Here is a 16,950-nt window from a genome sequence, read left to right as displayed (position 1 = left end):
GCACTGATTCCGTTAACCCTGAGGAAGATCCTCAAAGGCAGTGCAAGAGTATGTTAGCTAGGGGCCCCCACTGGTGCATCCCTAGAATACAGGACATAGTCTTGGTGAAAAAACAGCAAACATTATCAGGTTTAAAAGGACAACTTTCCTCTACCTCCCCTCCCTGGCAGTTAGATCAGCAGTAGTGGCAGACTGGTGGCTCGAAGACACAGTAAGCGCACACTCCCAATTTCTGGAGCTGCTGTTGCTCCTCTTCATCCTATGCCTCCTGATTTAAAAAAAAAAAAAAAAAAGCATTTACCATGAGGAAAGATCAGCTGAGGTGACAGAGAGCACATGCTCACTATGTTTCAGTCCTGCTGACTTGTCACTATTCTTTCCATAATACTGTGCACCAGGAGCGTGAGAGAAACCTGAAGGAGAGTAGTGAATATGGAGAGGAACCTGGGAGTGGGGTGATAGAGGAATCAGAGGAAGAAAGTAGAGATTGAGAAGAACAGGGGGACAAAAGAGATGGGAAATGAGGAGAGTAAGAGAAATCCAAGAGCAGGGGAAGATGAAGAGCAATCAGGTCAGGGAGCAAAATGGAAAGGATCCTTGTGTGTGAGATGAGTAGAAATGGGAAATAACATAATAGGGCAGATGGAGATGAAGTTAAGGAGGATAGAAGATGGGAAATAAAGAGCATGGGGGGGACTGAGAAGAACTTGGTGGGGTTAGACATGGGAGAGAGTAAGTGGAGAAGAACCAAGGGAGGAGGATGAGCTGGAGAGAAATATGGAAGGAGTAGGGGAGAGAGAGAGAGGGAAGATGAGAATGAAGAGGGTAAAGGAGTATCAGGGTAAAAAAAAAAAGTGCAGATGCTTTGGCACATTATTCTCCATCTGCCCATGTGTATCATATGACATTCAATCACTTTCTTTGTTCATATATGGCCAAAATGATAGAGAAAATTGTATGTTCTTTCCTATATTAGAAACACAAGACAAATTCTTAATTAAAAAAAAAATGGCGCCGGCAGGAGATCGACTGCAGGAGGTCGTTCAGCGGGGGTTCCGGACCGCCGCTGAACGACCTCCTGCAGTCGATCTCCTGCCGGCGCCATTTTCCGTACGGAAAACGATTCGCGGCAGGAGATCGCTCCCGGACCCCCGCTGGACCCCCAGGGACTTTTGGCCAGCTTGGGGGGGGGCCTCCTGACCCCCACAAGACTTGCCAAAAGTCCAGCGGGGTCCGGAACGACCTCCTGCAGTCGAATCGTGTTGGTCTATGGCCGCCGCCATTTTGCGGCCGCCATTTTGCAAAATGGCGCCGGCTGAAGACAACACAATTCAATTGCAGGAGCCCGTTCCGGACCGCCGCTGGACCCCCAGGTGATTTAAGGCATTTGGGGGGAGTTCGGGAGGGTGGGGGATTTAATTTAAAGGGTCGGGGGTGGGTTTTAGGGGGTTTTAGTGTGCCGGTTTTCCTGCCATTGGTTTAGGGCAAGTAAGTACTTCCCTCCCAAAGTTGATGAAGTATTAAGGCATTTGGGGTGGGGGATTTAATTTAAAGGGTCGGGGGTGGGTTTTAGGAGGTTTTAGTGTGCCGGCTCACGATTTTAACGATTTTCACGATATTTTAAACACCCAAATGGCAACAATACGATTCCCTCCCCCTCCCAGCCGAAATCGATCATTAAGACGATCGAGGACACGATTCACATCTCTAATCATTACATGTTTTGATCATCCCCAAGTGGGGAGTCAGTGATGCACTCATCTAAAGTTTCTGCCTATGGTAGTGTCAGAATTCCACCTTAACCAATTTATCTTACTTTCGATATTTTGCCTTCTCCTCATGTGAACAATTGACAACCCAAATCTGCTATCCACAAATTTGAAAAGTTTGCTTTTTATCTGGTGTGGAATCATGCGATTATAGAGCCCATCCAATTTGTTTTGTTCTTTGCACACCAACAAGCTTAAGTTTTCCGAGGTAATTGCACAGTCTGACAAGTAGATTGCATCTCTCATGGTTTTGTCTTGGCAGGATTGATTCTGGAGGGGCATGTTAGAATCCAACTGGTTAGGCGACGTGGAATTCAGGCTACACGTTCTCTCCCCCCCCCCCCCCCCCCCCGCCCAGTAATGTTGTCTAGATGTTGCATCTTGTTAGGTTTTGCTTACTTTAGTGGTTACTTTCTAGGTAATTTCCATAGCTCAGCCCCTTAAGGTAATTTTAGTTGGCTTATCTCCAGGATTTTGTGTGTGGTATTTTTTTTCTCTTAGGGTTTTTCTAAAAGCCTTTGTCTTACATCTGTTGGTGCTTATTGAATTGGACAAGGAACTGAGGTCATTTGGTCTCAGTGGTTCTATCATCATCTAGTGGCATAGAAAATATGGGAAAGTTCTAGTTCTAGACAAGGCTTAAATTTTCATAAAATATTTCCCAGAGCTTCTCTTTTCCTCACCCCAGCTGAAATCATACTTCAGGGGCAAGAGATGCTTTGACTTGTGCAACTGGGCATCAGTGGAGGTGGGGATGGGGGTTACCACAATCCTGACATTGCACATTGCTCATTTTGCTTGCACAGCATTGGTCCTTGAGCAAGCATTTTGAAACTCATGGACCAGCTGCTGATCCATAATCACAAGATCAGCATAATTAGCCTGCAGACTTTGAACATGCTTGCTCATGGTCAAGGTTCCCTTTAATATTTTTGTGTGTGTGTGTGGGGGGGGGGGGGGGGGTGGGAGTGTGTGCACTGCTGTTGAGCAATAATTTCTTCAAAGGGGGGAAGGCCTCCTTCTTGTTGCACCTCCTCCCCCTATTTTCCTTCTTTTTTTATGAGGCATTGAGGCCAGTGCAATAAAGTGCATCCAACCTAGTGCATTGATTAACGAGCGGCTGGATGCTCATTTTGGGTGCATGTCCATAACCCTGAAGCAATAAGGGGATTACGCCTCCAAAACGCGTGTCGACACAAAGGTGTAGCTAATTGCGCTCATCAAATGTAAATGTCATGTAGATGAGGTATTAGCTATTACCCCCACAATGCGAAAAATCACCGTGTGCCTAAGGTGTGTTTTTTTAACCTGTCAAAATTTTAGCCTATCCCAGGGCAGGCGTAAAGTCTTGCCTTACGTCAAGGGGTTTACTTAAAAACAAAAAATACTGCTTTTCCATGGTTCCTCCTACCTAGGATCATCACAATACAAGTAGGAGAACCCACAGAAAGCAGCATCCTGAAAAGGGAAAACATTTCTGGGTGCACAATACACACGCACAATATACACACTCCAGATCATGTATATTATGCTGGTAAATTCGCTGCTGCGGAATAAAACAGACTCTCATAAGTTGAGCGTCCGTTTTGGTAACCCAGGCACAGCCACATTTTCTGTGCGCTAGATGCCAAGGACATGCTAGGGATGCACAATTTATCCATAGCGTGTCCGTTTTAGCACGGCAGCTCATTTACATATTGCATCGGGCACCCAGGAGAGGTGGATGTGCATGCGTTAAAAAAAATAAATAAATGGGGCGCCCAGTAGGATGCACGTTTATATGCGCATTGTATTGCATTGGCCTGATTATGCATATTACTGTAAGAGTACCAGGGAATGGGTGTTACCCCCCCATCATGTGTTGTTTCTGCTCCCTTGCCCCTCCCCTCCCTTGCTCTGCAGTGTGGTCTTTCTACCTTAGGCTCCCACTTGCTGTTTTTGCTTCCAGGGACTCAAGCTCTGTGTTTAATCTCCTTTCTCCTTTGTTCTCGTCATATTTCTCTTTTCAGCTTCCATCTTTTCCTTTCATTGCCATCTTTTTATTAAAAAAAAAATTATATACCATCTATTGACATTGTTCTCATGTTTCCTTAGCTTTTCTCATATCTTGCCATTCCCTCACTCCATTTTCTTCTCTCCTACATTTACATGCCTTTATAATATTCCTTCCACTGCCGCCTACTATTCCTTCATCTTCACATCATTCCTCATTCATGTAATGCCTCCTTTCCCATCCTTCCACGTTTTACACCTTGCCTCCACCCGCAATCCATTTTCTCCCTTATCTGCTCTTTGCCTTTTTTCCCTTTTCCCCCAACATCTGCCCCGCCTCTTTTCTCACCTTCCCCAGCATCCATCCACTGCATGCATTTTTCTCCCCTTCTCCCCCATATCTGGAACCAAAGGGTACTGAGATCAGATTCGAGCAACAAGGCAGGCTCTAAGAGTGATGATTCAGCTGATTGGCCACAGGCAGGTGCAAGAAGTAGAAGGCTGGGAAGGGAAGCAAGCTCTTCGCCCCACAGCAGGGCTGCAGGAAGTGGGTCAGAGTACTCCGGCTCAGCTAACTGATTACAGGAGGTAAGGGGGGGTGGAAGGACACTCACAGGCTCAGCAGATTGGTTGCCAGCAACCAAGAAGTGGAGCTGGAAGGTAAGCCTGACCTGCACAGATAATCAGCAGTAGTGCCTGTGAAGGATTACAAGTGTGCTCAGCCTAGCCATGAGCATTGTTCATGGTTCCAGCACAGTTTGAAAACATTTGCCAGGGTTCTGCTTCAGATAGCTCCACTGAACCTCTGTCAGAATTTAAGCATTGGTTCTCGAGTTTGGGAAAAGCTTCTGCTGATTATTCATGTGACAGATCACGTAAACCATTAGCATGATTCTATTAGAATGCTGGTTTTTGGCAACCAGAATTTCACTTTTATATAACTGTCTTCCCTGCAGCCCCAAAGTTTGTGAGCTGCTTGTCCAACAATAAAATAAATGTATGAAGAACCAACAGAATTTTCACAGCCTTCTTTTCATAATTTCCATGCTTTTCTGGAATACTTGTCTTCATGTTGGCATTTGTTTTAGCATATTTTCTGTGCTTATTTTTGTCACCTACAGATGAAGTATTCAGAGGACATGAACCAGGGCAAGCGACAAACAAATCAGTGTCAGCTGCAGATGTTGTTTTATATGGAGTAAACATAGTTCTGCCCTTGATGTCACAGGATCTGCTAAAGGTAGGGAACAGAAGTGTGAATGTAAAATGCTGATTTTGAAAGTTTCTGTATAGGTATTCGTAAAGCTTGGAGAAGTTGCAAAGATACATTTTAAATGACTTGCTCTTAGTTTGATTTTGGAGGCTTTGTTTAATTTTTAACATTAGAATTAAAAGAAATGTTCTGTTATTATCTTGCTTTTCAGAAATCTCTCCCATTGTACCGTTCCTGGCAGTGTCTCTCTAATTCTGCCGAAATCTCATGCTGGACTGGCAGACTATGAATGCTAATAAATATATATTTTTTTTAATAAATACTTAAACAGCTACACCTGCTCACTGACCACATAGGTACATCTAAACCCAGTTGATGTACTAGCCATTTGTTGAGTGGTATGAGATGGTGCACTGACAAGTCCAAGTGGCCTGTTTTTTATACAATCTTAGGAAGCAAGAAGCCATTTTTACCCTGCTACTTTAATTTTCTCTAAGAATCATTTTTTCACCTTTTGCTGGGTTTGTTTTTCATTGGTTTTAGTATGTATTTGATGGTGTTGGAGGAAATGGAGCTTAGCAGGATAGCTCTATCATATTGCCTCAGTTTGCATGTTTTTGTAAACAAAATTCTACTGCACTCATTTGACCTATCCTGCAAATATCACTTTAACTCAGAAAGCAAAAGTGCCTTATGCTTCCTGCTAAATTAAATTCATAGGATGAAGGAGGATAATCCCAATCTAAATGATCAAATGGAACATGAGAAAGTATCTGGCAACAACAATCTCCCTCTACCTCCTGATCTTGTCAAGCCCCCAGCCGTTGGTAGGGTGCCCTATCTCTTGACTTTTTTAGTGGTCCACAGGCTCACTGCAAATGTTCATCTTGCCAAGTCTGTTGTTGACCCGGCAGTTTCCTCCTGTGACTTTGTTCTTCCAGCTCAGTCAGAACCAGAGCTGAGATTTGATACCATGGGCCTTCATTTGCAACTACCCAGGAATTTATTTTCCTGTATCTTCTATTTCTCCTCCTTTACCCTCCTCTTTCTCCCTACTCTGGTCACCTCAGTGACAGTCTTGGACTAGGAGTCATGCACCAGGGCTCCTTTTGGAACTCTAATCATGGGCCTTGAATCTGGCCTAAGTTTAAAAAAAAAAAAAGAAAGAAAAGAAAAGCAAAACATGACACAGTCACTTAATTTATATTAATGAGTAACGTAAGGCTTCCTGCTCTTTAACCTCTTGAGCCCCACTCTCTCTTTACTAACTGTCCAAGAAAGTCTGCTTCCCTGGTGACATTACTTAAATAGGATTGAAGAAATAGTTTTATTGCTTCATATTTTTTGGTCTATGAAACATTTCTGTATTTGTTGAGCAAAGCATAGCAGCTGAGGTTAAAGCAGATAGCATGATGTGGTTTTCTAGGTAATCTATGGTTTTCATCTTCTATTAACAGTTCCCATCCTTGTGCAATCAGTACTACAAACTTATCACCTTCATCTGTGAGATTTTTCCAGAAAAAATTCCACAGCTTCCTGAGGATCTGTTCAAGAGCCTGATGTACTCTCTTGAATTGGGGATGACATCGTATCCTTGCATTTTAAATTGCTGTTCCTCTTAAGATCAGCATTTTGGTTGGCATTACTCAGCACATCTGTTTACATATGGCTAGCCAGAAAGCATTTCCCAAGTTTGTAATTTTGAAGGCCTGTTAAATGTGTGTCTTGTGAACCAAATGCCTCCATTTTTTTCTGTTACTGTAGACCTGGTTGTGGCTCATTGCTTGCTTCCTCCGTTTCTGAGAATTGTTACCCTCTCTGATTTTTACGTAGTCCAAATTTTGTTTTCTTCATAAAATACACTTGAATAATAATATTTTTGTGGCAATTACCTGGACTTCTGATTATTTTTATTTTTGGTCAAATAGTTTCCTCCTGCACCTTTAGACCTCTGACTCAGTTGGAGCTGTAGCACAATTTGAACAATATCAGAAATAAGCATATCAAATTGTTATGAGGTTTCCACTCACAAGAATATAAAAATATAAGTATATAACTATCAGTTTCCACATATGATGTTTTCAAGATTATAACATTGTTTAATACATCATATTATACAGTTTATTTACATATGGTATCGGGAATTCTTTCAAGGCAGCATTAACTGCCCCTGCGAAGGAGTCCCAGTCTTCATGCAATGCCATCTAGTGGCTGGATTCAGAGCTTCTGATTGCAGGATTCTGGAGGTGGAACCCTAATGTTGGTAGAAGGTTGTTGCTGCAGTGATTACTTTGAGTTGGGAGGGAATACAAAATAGAGGCAAAACCCCAGGTAGTTGTGAATGAGGGCTTACAGTACTGTAGCCCAATGGAGGCCAGTTCCAATGAGCTGAAAGCCTTAAAGGAGCAGAAGGAACTGATGAGCCAAACCAGGTTATCTTTGGTTTTACTTTTCTTTAAGCTTTTTAAGTTTTTTTTAAATTAAAAAAAAATCCTTCTACTTAAACATTCCCACTATTCTGAACTAAATAAACTCAGATGTGTCTGTGCTGAAACTTATCAGAATTGCAGATGGGCATCACAGTGATGCATTCAAGTATTATTGGAGCATAAACAATTAGAGTTGACTCCGGGAAGGATGTCAAAACAAACATGGCCAGAATATAAAATGCACACTTTTTAAATATTTTATAAAGCATTCAAAAATATATTTAGGAGGAAAATAAGAAAGAAGACCAGAATAAAACCAAAAGAGGAAGCAGCAATGCCAACAATCTGGAAAGTTGACAGTTAGAAGATTCAGCCAGTACTACCACTTGAAGTTATAGAAAATTTATTGAAGACATTGTGTTTCACACTATTAAGAAATACATAAAAAATGCAGGAGAAGTTTGTGCATAAATATTCCTCATAAAATGGTCATAAATGAGTCCTTATTTCCCTGTTGATTTTGTGAAGGTTTGTAGTGACATCAGAAAAAAATACAGATAACATTCTTCCCAGGGACAAGCACATAATCTATGTATGGGAGCAATCATATATACAGCATGTCTCAAAAACTAACTTGCTTTGTAGGATATAATCATAGACTAACGAAGCAACAAAGGCGGTCTAAAAAAGCCGTGAGGGCAACAAAGTGGATTAGAAGCCAAGAATGTCCGATTAAAAACTTTTATTTTATGGAGACGTATTTCTTTTTAGGCAAGCCTGACTCAGGCCGAATTTCGCCCCCACATTGGGGCTGCCTCAGGGGCTGTATGTAGTCAACATATAATGTCTGTAGAATCAGTCTCATATGACAGATTGTTTCTGAGCGGAGACGGTCTACACCGTGGCAGTGCAGCAGTAAAACCATCAGAAACAATCTGTCATATGAAACTGATTCTACAGACATTATATGATTGACTACATGCAGCCCCAATGTGGGGGCGAAACTTGGCCTGAGTCGGGCTTGCCTAAAAAGAAATACGTCTCCATAAAATAAAAGGACATAATCATAGCTCAACCAAAAAAAATCTCAAATTTCTATTGTCAGTTTCTTCATATTCTTTTATTTTAGGATTAAATCTTTTTATTAAGTTTCACAAGAATGGACACAATGAAAATGTGAAATAAAATTAACTCGAACACTGGTGGACTCTTACCAGTGCCCTATGTCATCAAAATGTCCGCTACATCTTCAGTAGAAACCATCCCCCCCCCCCCCCCTCCCCCAGACACACACTGCAAGGCTGCAAATAATATAGCCATCAAGACGAGGGCTCAGATGTCGTCCTGGAAATGTCATTCAAAATAGTGCTCTGGACATTATGGGGCAGTGACTGAATATAGAGGTCCCAGATCCATAGAAAAGTCTTAGTCTTCTTCAAAATGTCCACTTGTTCAACATATTTTTCAAAAAGGCAAATAAAATGCACTAAATTCCGCCATTGAGTAAGAATAGGAGGCTCTTCTTACAGCCAGCTTTGTAAAATGGCTTTCTTACCAAGCAACAGAACCTTACGCAACCACAACTTTATAAACTTCTGCCAAGAGCAATGCCAGGCAAAGAATCAAATGAGCACTATCTGGCAAAGAGGTAACTTATTTTTTGTAACTTTATAAATGTAATGAAGTATATCCTAATTAAAAGAAAAATAAATTTCAAATGCAAATAAAGAACGTATTCAGAAGGACCTTTATACTAACCACTACCGGCTATCCCAGCCTTCATAGCTTTATTTTTAATCATTGGTCCTAAATTGCAACATTCAAGGGAATTTTTAAAATATTTCTTATGCAAATAAAATCACTTGTCTTTATTCACCTTTAAACACCACTAGGTATCTGGCATGGCAGCTCACATCAATCCCGCTCACTTCAATCCCGACATGCGCCGTGTTTTGAGACAAATCTCTGCTTCAGGGGATAGTTACACTCAATGCCAAATTCTGAAATGAAAAAAAAATCAAAAAGAAAAATAGCACTTGGCTCAGCAAACAAGGCATACACACGGTACTTAAAGGCTCCATCATGGGGGGCGGAACCAAGATGGCCACCTGAGAGAACGCTACTCCTCGCTGCTCTGCAATCTCCTCGAGAATCTTTTGCTGTTGCCGTTCTGCGAATTACCTTACTGCTATGCCGCATAAGAGGAAGGGGAAGGTTAAGGTTTTTCCGTCTGAACCTAACCTCCCCGCGGACCAGCAATCCATCTGCGAGTTTGCGATTCCCACTGTAGAATTGAGGGCTTCCAGCCCCACTGGTAAAACAGAGCGAGGAGCTCTGTTTTCACCTGGGAAATATCCTTGAGCCCTCCCGACCCATGACAACAGTTGATGGCTTCTCCCTCACTTGACGCTGCCAGTGCTGAGGCACCGAGAGGAAGCCCTATCGGTTTGCCTCTGCCGGATAGAGCTGCTGGCATTATGCCTGGTCGGGCATTGACTTCTATTCCTGCTCAGCGGCTGGAGATCTCCACAGAGAGTGTTGGAGTTAGCAGAGATGTCCTCCCGGTTACATCTATTGGGAGTGTTTTCGCTGCTGGAGTTGGGACAGTAGGTCAGTCTTCCCAGGAGATTGAGACCAGCTTTTGTCACTTTGGAATCCCTGTGGGATTTAATAGCAGATATGTCTTCTACTTTTAAGGAGCAGACCCAACGTTTAGAGACTGTTTCTTTAAAATTGGATATGGTTGCTCAAGATCACCAGCGAATTCTTCAGGATCATTCTACTTTTATTCAGAAGCTGGAGGAAGATGTTAAAAACCTAAAGGATACCAATGCAGCTATTATCCGGGAACGTTTGTTCTCTGTTAGGAGGTTGGAATTTTTGGAAAATTCTCTGACATTTGAATTTGTGGCTGCTTAATTTCCCAAAGGTTCTTGGTGAACTGTCTTTGATTACTTTTAAAAAATATCTGGTTGAGATATTAAAGATTCTCTCTGATGTGGTTCCAGCTACTAAGAAGATTGCTTTTCTTTCTCAGAAGCAAAGTTTGCCACAGCCTAATAATGAAGGGAACTTCTGCAACTTATCTGAATATTTAGAAAACTCCTCTGTAGAATTTACTGGCAAATTAACTTTGTTAGTTACATTTTTCCCTGAGGAAGATTTAAATCTTGTTATGCATTACTATTTCAAGAATATAAATATTTCCTTTCTGGGGGGTGTAGATCATGTCTATCCAGACTTAGCTAAGTCTACCCAGATGCGCTGGAAGGCCTTTTTGAATATGAGATCTGAAGTTATTTCTCTTGGTGCAAGTTTTCTTTTGCAATATCCATGCAAATGCATAATTAAACTACAGGGTAACACTTATATTTTTTTAGTGCTGAACAGTTGTGGGAGTTCCTGAATGCTAGGATGTCAGTACCTGCTATTAATTTATAATGCTAGTGGGTCATAAAATGAGTTGTGATTGTGGGGGGTTTTTTTCTCTCACGCTGCAATTTTTCCTTATACTTTCATTGTTCTTCTCTTATTTTTATCTTCCCCCCCTTCTGAATTTCCTCTATGATGAAAGAGAGTCTGAAATGTTGCTTTTGTACTGATAATCTAGCAGTAATTATATGTTTCTTTGAATTGTATTCTCTAAATTATTTTTTGACAAAGTATTATTTTGTGGTTGTAATAATAAAGCTTAATAAAGAAAAAATTGAAAAAAAAAAAGGCTTCGTCATTTCCGTGGGTTCTAGCCCAACCCCAGAAATTCTGCACCTATTTATACACACCTGACCGAAAGAGAAAATTTTCAATTGATTGATAATAAATAATGATTATGATGTCATCAGTTGCTATAGAAAAAATTCTTTAAATCAGTGAATACCAGTCAATCTTCGCGTTTAGACCAAATGGTGACACAGAATTCATGCTAAAAATTCAAACTTGTTCTCTTAAATTAAGCCTGTGATCTAGATTTGACTCACTGCCAGTATTTGATATTTGTTCAATAACCCACCATTGTAAATCTGAAAACATATGTGATTTTTCAAGTCAATGTTTAAGTAGAAAACACAGCGGGAACACGTGATGTTGCCTGGTGATCAGGCGCATGGCTGATCTCTCTGAGGACCCCCCTCCGAAATTACCCAACAAAAGAGCGCTTCCAGGACTGCAACTTTTCCCAACAGACCCTGAGGGAAATACTTAAATTCCCTGGAACAGATCTGGCTTTAGTATTCCGGCCCTAACACCAAAATGACGACGAAATACAGCAAAAAAGAGAAAGCGAAGGGGCCGGAGATCAAGATGGCCAACGTAGCTAACTCACACCCAGCTATGGAGATAGCGGAACCTGCAGGCTCCGACATTGCGGCCACGGTTATAGCCGTGATGGAAGGTAAATTTTCACAGCTTTCTTCCCAGATTACTGGTGTCAGTACGCAGCTCACTGCCATTCAATCATAACTGCAGGCAGCTGAGCAACGGATCTCCGATGTTGAGGACAAAATGGAGGCAGAGGGGCGGGTGGTGCAAGCTCTCAGATATTCTCAGGCTACGCTCCAGAATAAAATTGATGACCTAGAAAATAGGTCCAGACGTAATAATTAAAGACTCATAAGGGTTCCTGAGAGTCTGCCTGAAACAGAACTGGGGACCCGTTTGGAAAATTGGCTCTCTCAGACATTCCATTAGGCATGCAGCATGGAGCTTTTCATATTGAGCGTGCTCATAGACTGGGACTACCCCCATCAGGAGTAGCCTCGCAAACAAGACCGAGGGTTGTAATTTTCATAGTTCTCAACTTCGCTCATAAAGTTCAAATACGGGCGTATCGCAGGACATCAGATTTGACCCTTGAAGGGGCAAAAATACTTCTCTTTCAAGATTATTCAGCCTCGGTGGCCGCACAGAGGAAGGCATTTGCTCCAGCGTGCTCACAGCTTGCTAATTTACATATCCGAGCAATGCTGCTTTTCCCTGCCAAGCTTCGCCTCGCCCATAATGGTCAGGTTCATGTTTTTACAGATGCAAGGGCGGCCAATGCTTTTATTCAGGGACTTAGCACAGGTTAATGAGCTGGCTTCCCAGCACTGTGTATTGTGCTTTTTACTCTCCAGGCTCTAGAAGCTGCACCATGGAGGGCTATTATAGGGGCTGCTCAAATTGTGAATTATTGTTGGGTATTGTTCTTTGGAAATTTCTTTTCTTGGGAGGGGGGTCCTCACAGCTCTAGTGATCCCTGACTACTTACTAGATATTATGGGAGCCATTGGGGTTCTTGTTTGTTTTTTCTCTTATGGCTTCCTACATCTTCGGGGGAAAATATATGGGGGTTCGCAATAAGAGGGATTGGGATATTGATTGCTTATGTTTTCCAAAACTTGTATACCAGGTTTATCCAGGCACAATCACTATAGCTGATATTCTCAGGGGTGAGGGTCTAGTCTGGGGGACCAACACCTACTGGTTAATGTGTTCACAAATATTTCAGGAAAATTTCTTTGACTCTGCAAGTTAATGGTTAACGTACGCTGGAATGTATGTGGCATTGGATCTGTTACAAAACGATACAAGATTTTACAAGCTTTGAGACGCTATAAAGTGCAAATTGCTATGTTACAAGAGACTAGACTCACTGATTTAGAACATGAAAAGTTAAAAAAAAAATAAAAAAATGGGTGGGGAAATCTTTTTATGCCTCCTCTACTTCAAGTAAGGCTGGAGTAGCTATTTTATTACATAAGATGATCCCCTTTTAATTGCACAGCTCAATAGTGGACCCGGAGGGGAGATAACTATTCCTGGACATTGAAATTTATGGGAAAAGAATGTACTTGGGGAATGTTTATGCTCCGAATGTCTATTCACCTGATTTTTACAATAAGATATTTCACTTTCTCCAATTGAATTCTCATCTCCCGCTCATTGTGGGGGGAGACTTTAATGCGGTAATAGACTCCACTAAGGATAGGCAGCCCTCTAAGCCAACCTCCCACTTAGACGCCACGAGGGGACTACCTCTATTATGTAAGCAATTTGATTTGATTGACATCTGGAGGGTTCTCCATCCGGTAGAGAATAATTATACACATATTTCCCGGGCTCAAGGGTCTCAATCCTGAATAGATTACCTCCTGGTTAGCCAAACTTTCTTTTCTAAGATTACGGGGTCTGACATTGGGCCACTGGTCATATCTGACAATGCACCGGTTTGGGCAGACATATCAGGCCTAACTGGCGCGAAAGGCCATAGACGTTGGAGATTCACAGCTAAACTTTATTATGATGAGGGTTTTAAAACCTACATCCGAGATAAATGGAAGGAATACGCTCACTTCAACCAACAACACACGGGAGACCCCGTTTTATATTGGGACACAGCTAAAGCAGTCTTAAGGGGAGAAATAGCTTATACGGCTAGGAAGAACAAAGAACTATCTGCCTGTATTTTAGACTAGAACTGCAGTTACAAACAGCTAGGTCCAAATTTACATCCCACCCCCCCAAAGATAATCGTACCTGACTATATGCTATCCAAAATATACTACATGAATATATTCAACAAAAGAGCCTCCTTTACTACAAGTACCGGCTCTTCCAATTTGAAAATATGGCGGGGAAACTATTGGCCGGTCTGGTGAAATCCTGGGAAGGCCAATCCTATGTTAAGGGTTTATAGGACAGACAGGGCCAACTGAAAACCTCAACTAAGGATATTGGAGCAATATTCACTGAATACTACCAACAGCTATACACGGCGGAACCATGCAATCGCACGGATATACAAACCTATCTCGCTAAATTTCGGCTCCCTCAGGTACATGAGGTGGATTTACAATTATTAAACGCGCCGATGGGTAAACTTGAACTAGAAGAGGCAATTAAATCCTTACCATTGGTCAAATCACCTGGACCAGACGATCTTACGAATGAGTTTTACAAGATTCTTCCTGAACAGGTTAGTCCTTCCATGATATGGGTTTATGACACACTAGTGTCAGCTGACTTCCAGACATGGCAAGTGAATAGGGCAACAATAGTAGTCCTTCCAAAACCAGGGAGGAGCCCAGAATCACCAGGCTCCTATAGGCCAATTTCCCTCATTAATTGTGATATGAAGCTCATGATAAAGGTCATGGCGGACCGCCTGGCCTTTTTTTCTGTACAAACTTATCTTTCCTTCCCAGGTGGGATTTGTCCGGGGGCAGCAAGCAGTGACAAATGTCTTGGCTTACATAGCTTTTTCACAGACAAAGAACCTCAACTCTCTGCTTGTAAGCTTTGACGCCAAAAAGGCATTTGATAGGGTAAACTGGACATTTCTTTTTGAAACCCTACATTATTATGGCTTTCATGGCCCGTTCGTATCTTTTCTCAAAACCATTTATTCAGGACCAAAGGCAAACATTTGGGTGAATGGGGAACTCTCACAGGATTTCATACTGTCTCGAGGCTCGAGACAGGGTTGTCCTCTGTCTCCCCTCCTTTTTGTCCTTTCTTTAGACCCTTTATTACGTATTTTGGAGGAAACACGGATTATTGAGGGGATCCAGATTGGGGATGCGATGTTGAAAACGGCGGCTTTTGTGGACGATCTCCTGCTTCACTTAACAAATCCCACTTGTTCCCTCCCAGCTGCCCTTAAGGTAATTTCCGAATATGGTCTGCATGCTGGTTTCAAATTAAACCTGGATAAATCTGAGGCTATGCTGATAGGTACAGGAGGAAATAAGTCTTGGGAAGAGGAATTTCCTTTAAAGTGGGCAACTGATAGAATAAAATATCTAGAGATTTGGATACCGAAAGATATTACTGACCTATACGAGGTTAATATTGCTGAAATACTGGAGAAAACGGAAGCTTCCCTGAACTCCTGGCTATATCTTCCCCTTTCGCTCATTGGCCGCATACATTTGCTGAAAATGACTGTGCTACTGCACTGGCTGTACATTCTAGGTGTCCTCCCCATCATATTAAAACAATGCACAATAGAGAGATTACAGAGGACTGTGACAAGATTCCTTTGGTGGGGAAAGCGGCCTGGGTTGGCACTAAAAACTCTGATGCGACCAACTTCTGTGGGAGGTTTTGGCCTCCCAGATCTGAAAGTCTACAACCATGCCATCAACCTGAGACACATCGGGGATTGGCTCTTGAGCACTTCGTTCTGCTCCGACACTGCTTATGAGTCATAACTACTCTCTCCCATATCTCTGCGATATGCTCTTCATGTCCCGCTTACATCGATTTCAACAGCTATTAGCTCGGGACTCTTGTTACAACCCCTACGACAGACGTGGACGTGGCTTATGAAAAAGACTTCGTTGCCTTCGGCTATCTCCCCATTTCTTCCACTAAGAGGCAACCAAGCATTCTCTGTAGGTATTGGTCCATCTAAGTTCAGAGAGTGGGAGAGGAAAAACCTCACCTGCATCGGCCAACTGATTAAGGTGGATGGAACAATAATGGACTTCTCAGGGGTATGTAACCTCTTTGGAACCTCATCTAACGACTTTCTCCAGTACCACCAAGTCCGGCATTATGTCCAGTCGCTCGGGCAGGTTCACTTTTCAGATCCCAAGTGGAACTTTCTACATGATTGGTTCGATTTAGACAACCCCAAAAAATACTCCATCTCCTATTATTACATGCACCTGGAGACCACCTACAAAAGTTGGTCTCTAGATGATGTGTGGCTCCGATGGCAGATGGAACTTGCTCACTCGATCACTCCTGCGGAGTTCCAGTCTGCTTTCCTCAAAATGCCACAGATAACTAGTAACATCTTGCTCAGAGAAACTCGATACAAACATATTTATCGGATGTTCATTTCACAACGCCAGGCGTACCTGGCAGGGATTACAGATACTGAAGTTTGCATTAAATACCATTCTAAAGGTGCACATTTAGGTCACTCACTATGGGGTTGCCAACTGATATAAACCTTTTGGAAAAAGGTTTTCCGCTCTGCCAATGAAATCTTAGGACTCAAGATACCATACTCACCTCTGGTGGCGCTCTTCGGCATCTTTTCCAGCTCTTTCGTTCGGAAGAAGGGACACACACAATAGAAACTCTGGCCAGCCATCAACTGCCCGTAAGGACCTGGCGTGCTCTTGCGACAGTCTGGATGCCCTTTATTCTGACCTTGCCACAGGACGCTAAAAGTCAATTTCTCAACCACATAGACATGTAATGCAAAGTGGTGATCACCTTGGATTACTTGATTTCGACCTTTGTTGATTGAACATTTCAATTTTCATTTTACTAGCCTTCTTAGTGCCTGGAGTGGGGGGGATAACAAGGAGGGGGGGGGGGAGTTGGGGAACAAGTTGGGGCTGCTGGGGGGTTATGAAAGATGTTCATGGAAGTTTACTGTTGTATGGTATGTAACTGAACACATTATGTATCATGCAAGATAATTTTACTGGTTTCTTTATATATTAATAATAATAAAAAGATTTCACATAAGTAGAAAACACAATTCGAAGCAGGATCTTTCCATGAGGCTAGTTGTTTCGTAGTATTACATAGAGAACATTGACCACACGGA

The 16,950-nt window shown here is 42.2% G+C and overlaps 1 protein-coding gene across 6 annotated transcripts in view; it reads left to right on the top strand.

The window, feature by feature from the left end:
• XPO4 (exportin 4) overlaps positions 1-16,950 on the top strand; it is a 340,414-nt gene that overhangs the window by 300,126 nt on the left and 23,338 nt on the right. For all 6 annotated transcript variants that reach the window (XM_029602525.1, XM_029602521.1, XM_029602524.1 and 3 more), the window contains 2 exons: positions 4,883-5,001; positions 6,432-6,562. In XM_029602525.1, the coding sequence (XP_029458385.1) occupies positions 4,883-5,001; positions 6,432-6,562 (250 nt within the window). The remainder of the gene's footprint in view (positions 1-4,882; positions 5,002-6,431; positions 6,563-16,950) is intronic.

This window comes from Rhinatrema bivittatum, chromosome 5, assembly GCF_901001135.1.
Source record: "Rhinatrema bivittatum chromosome 5, aRhiBiv1.1, whole genome shotgun sequence".
In the NCBI taxonomy this organism is placed as follows: domain Eukaryota; kingdom Metazoa; phylum Chordata; class Amphibia; order Gymnophiona; family Rhinatrematidae; genus Rhinatrema; species Rhinatrema bivittatum.
Note: the sequence above shows the minus strand (reverse complement) of the source record. Positions and strands in the feature narration are given on the sequence as shown.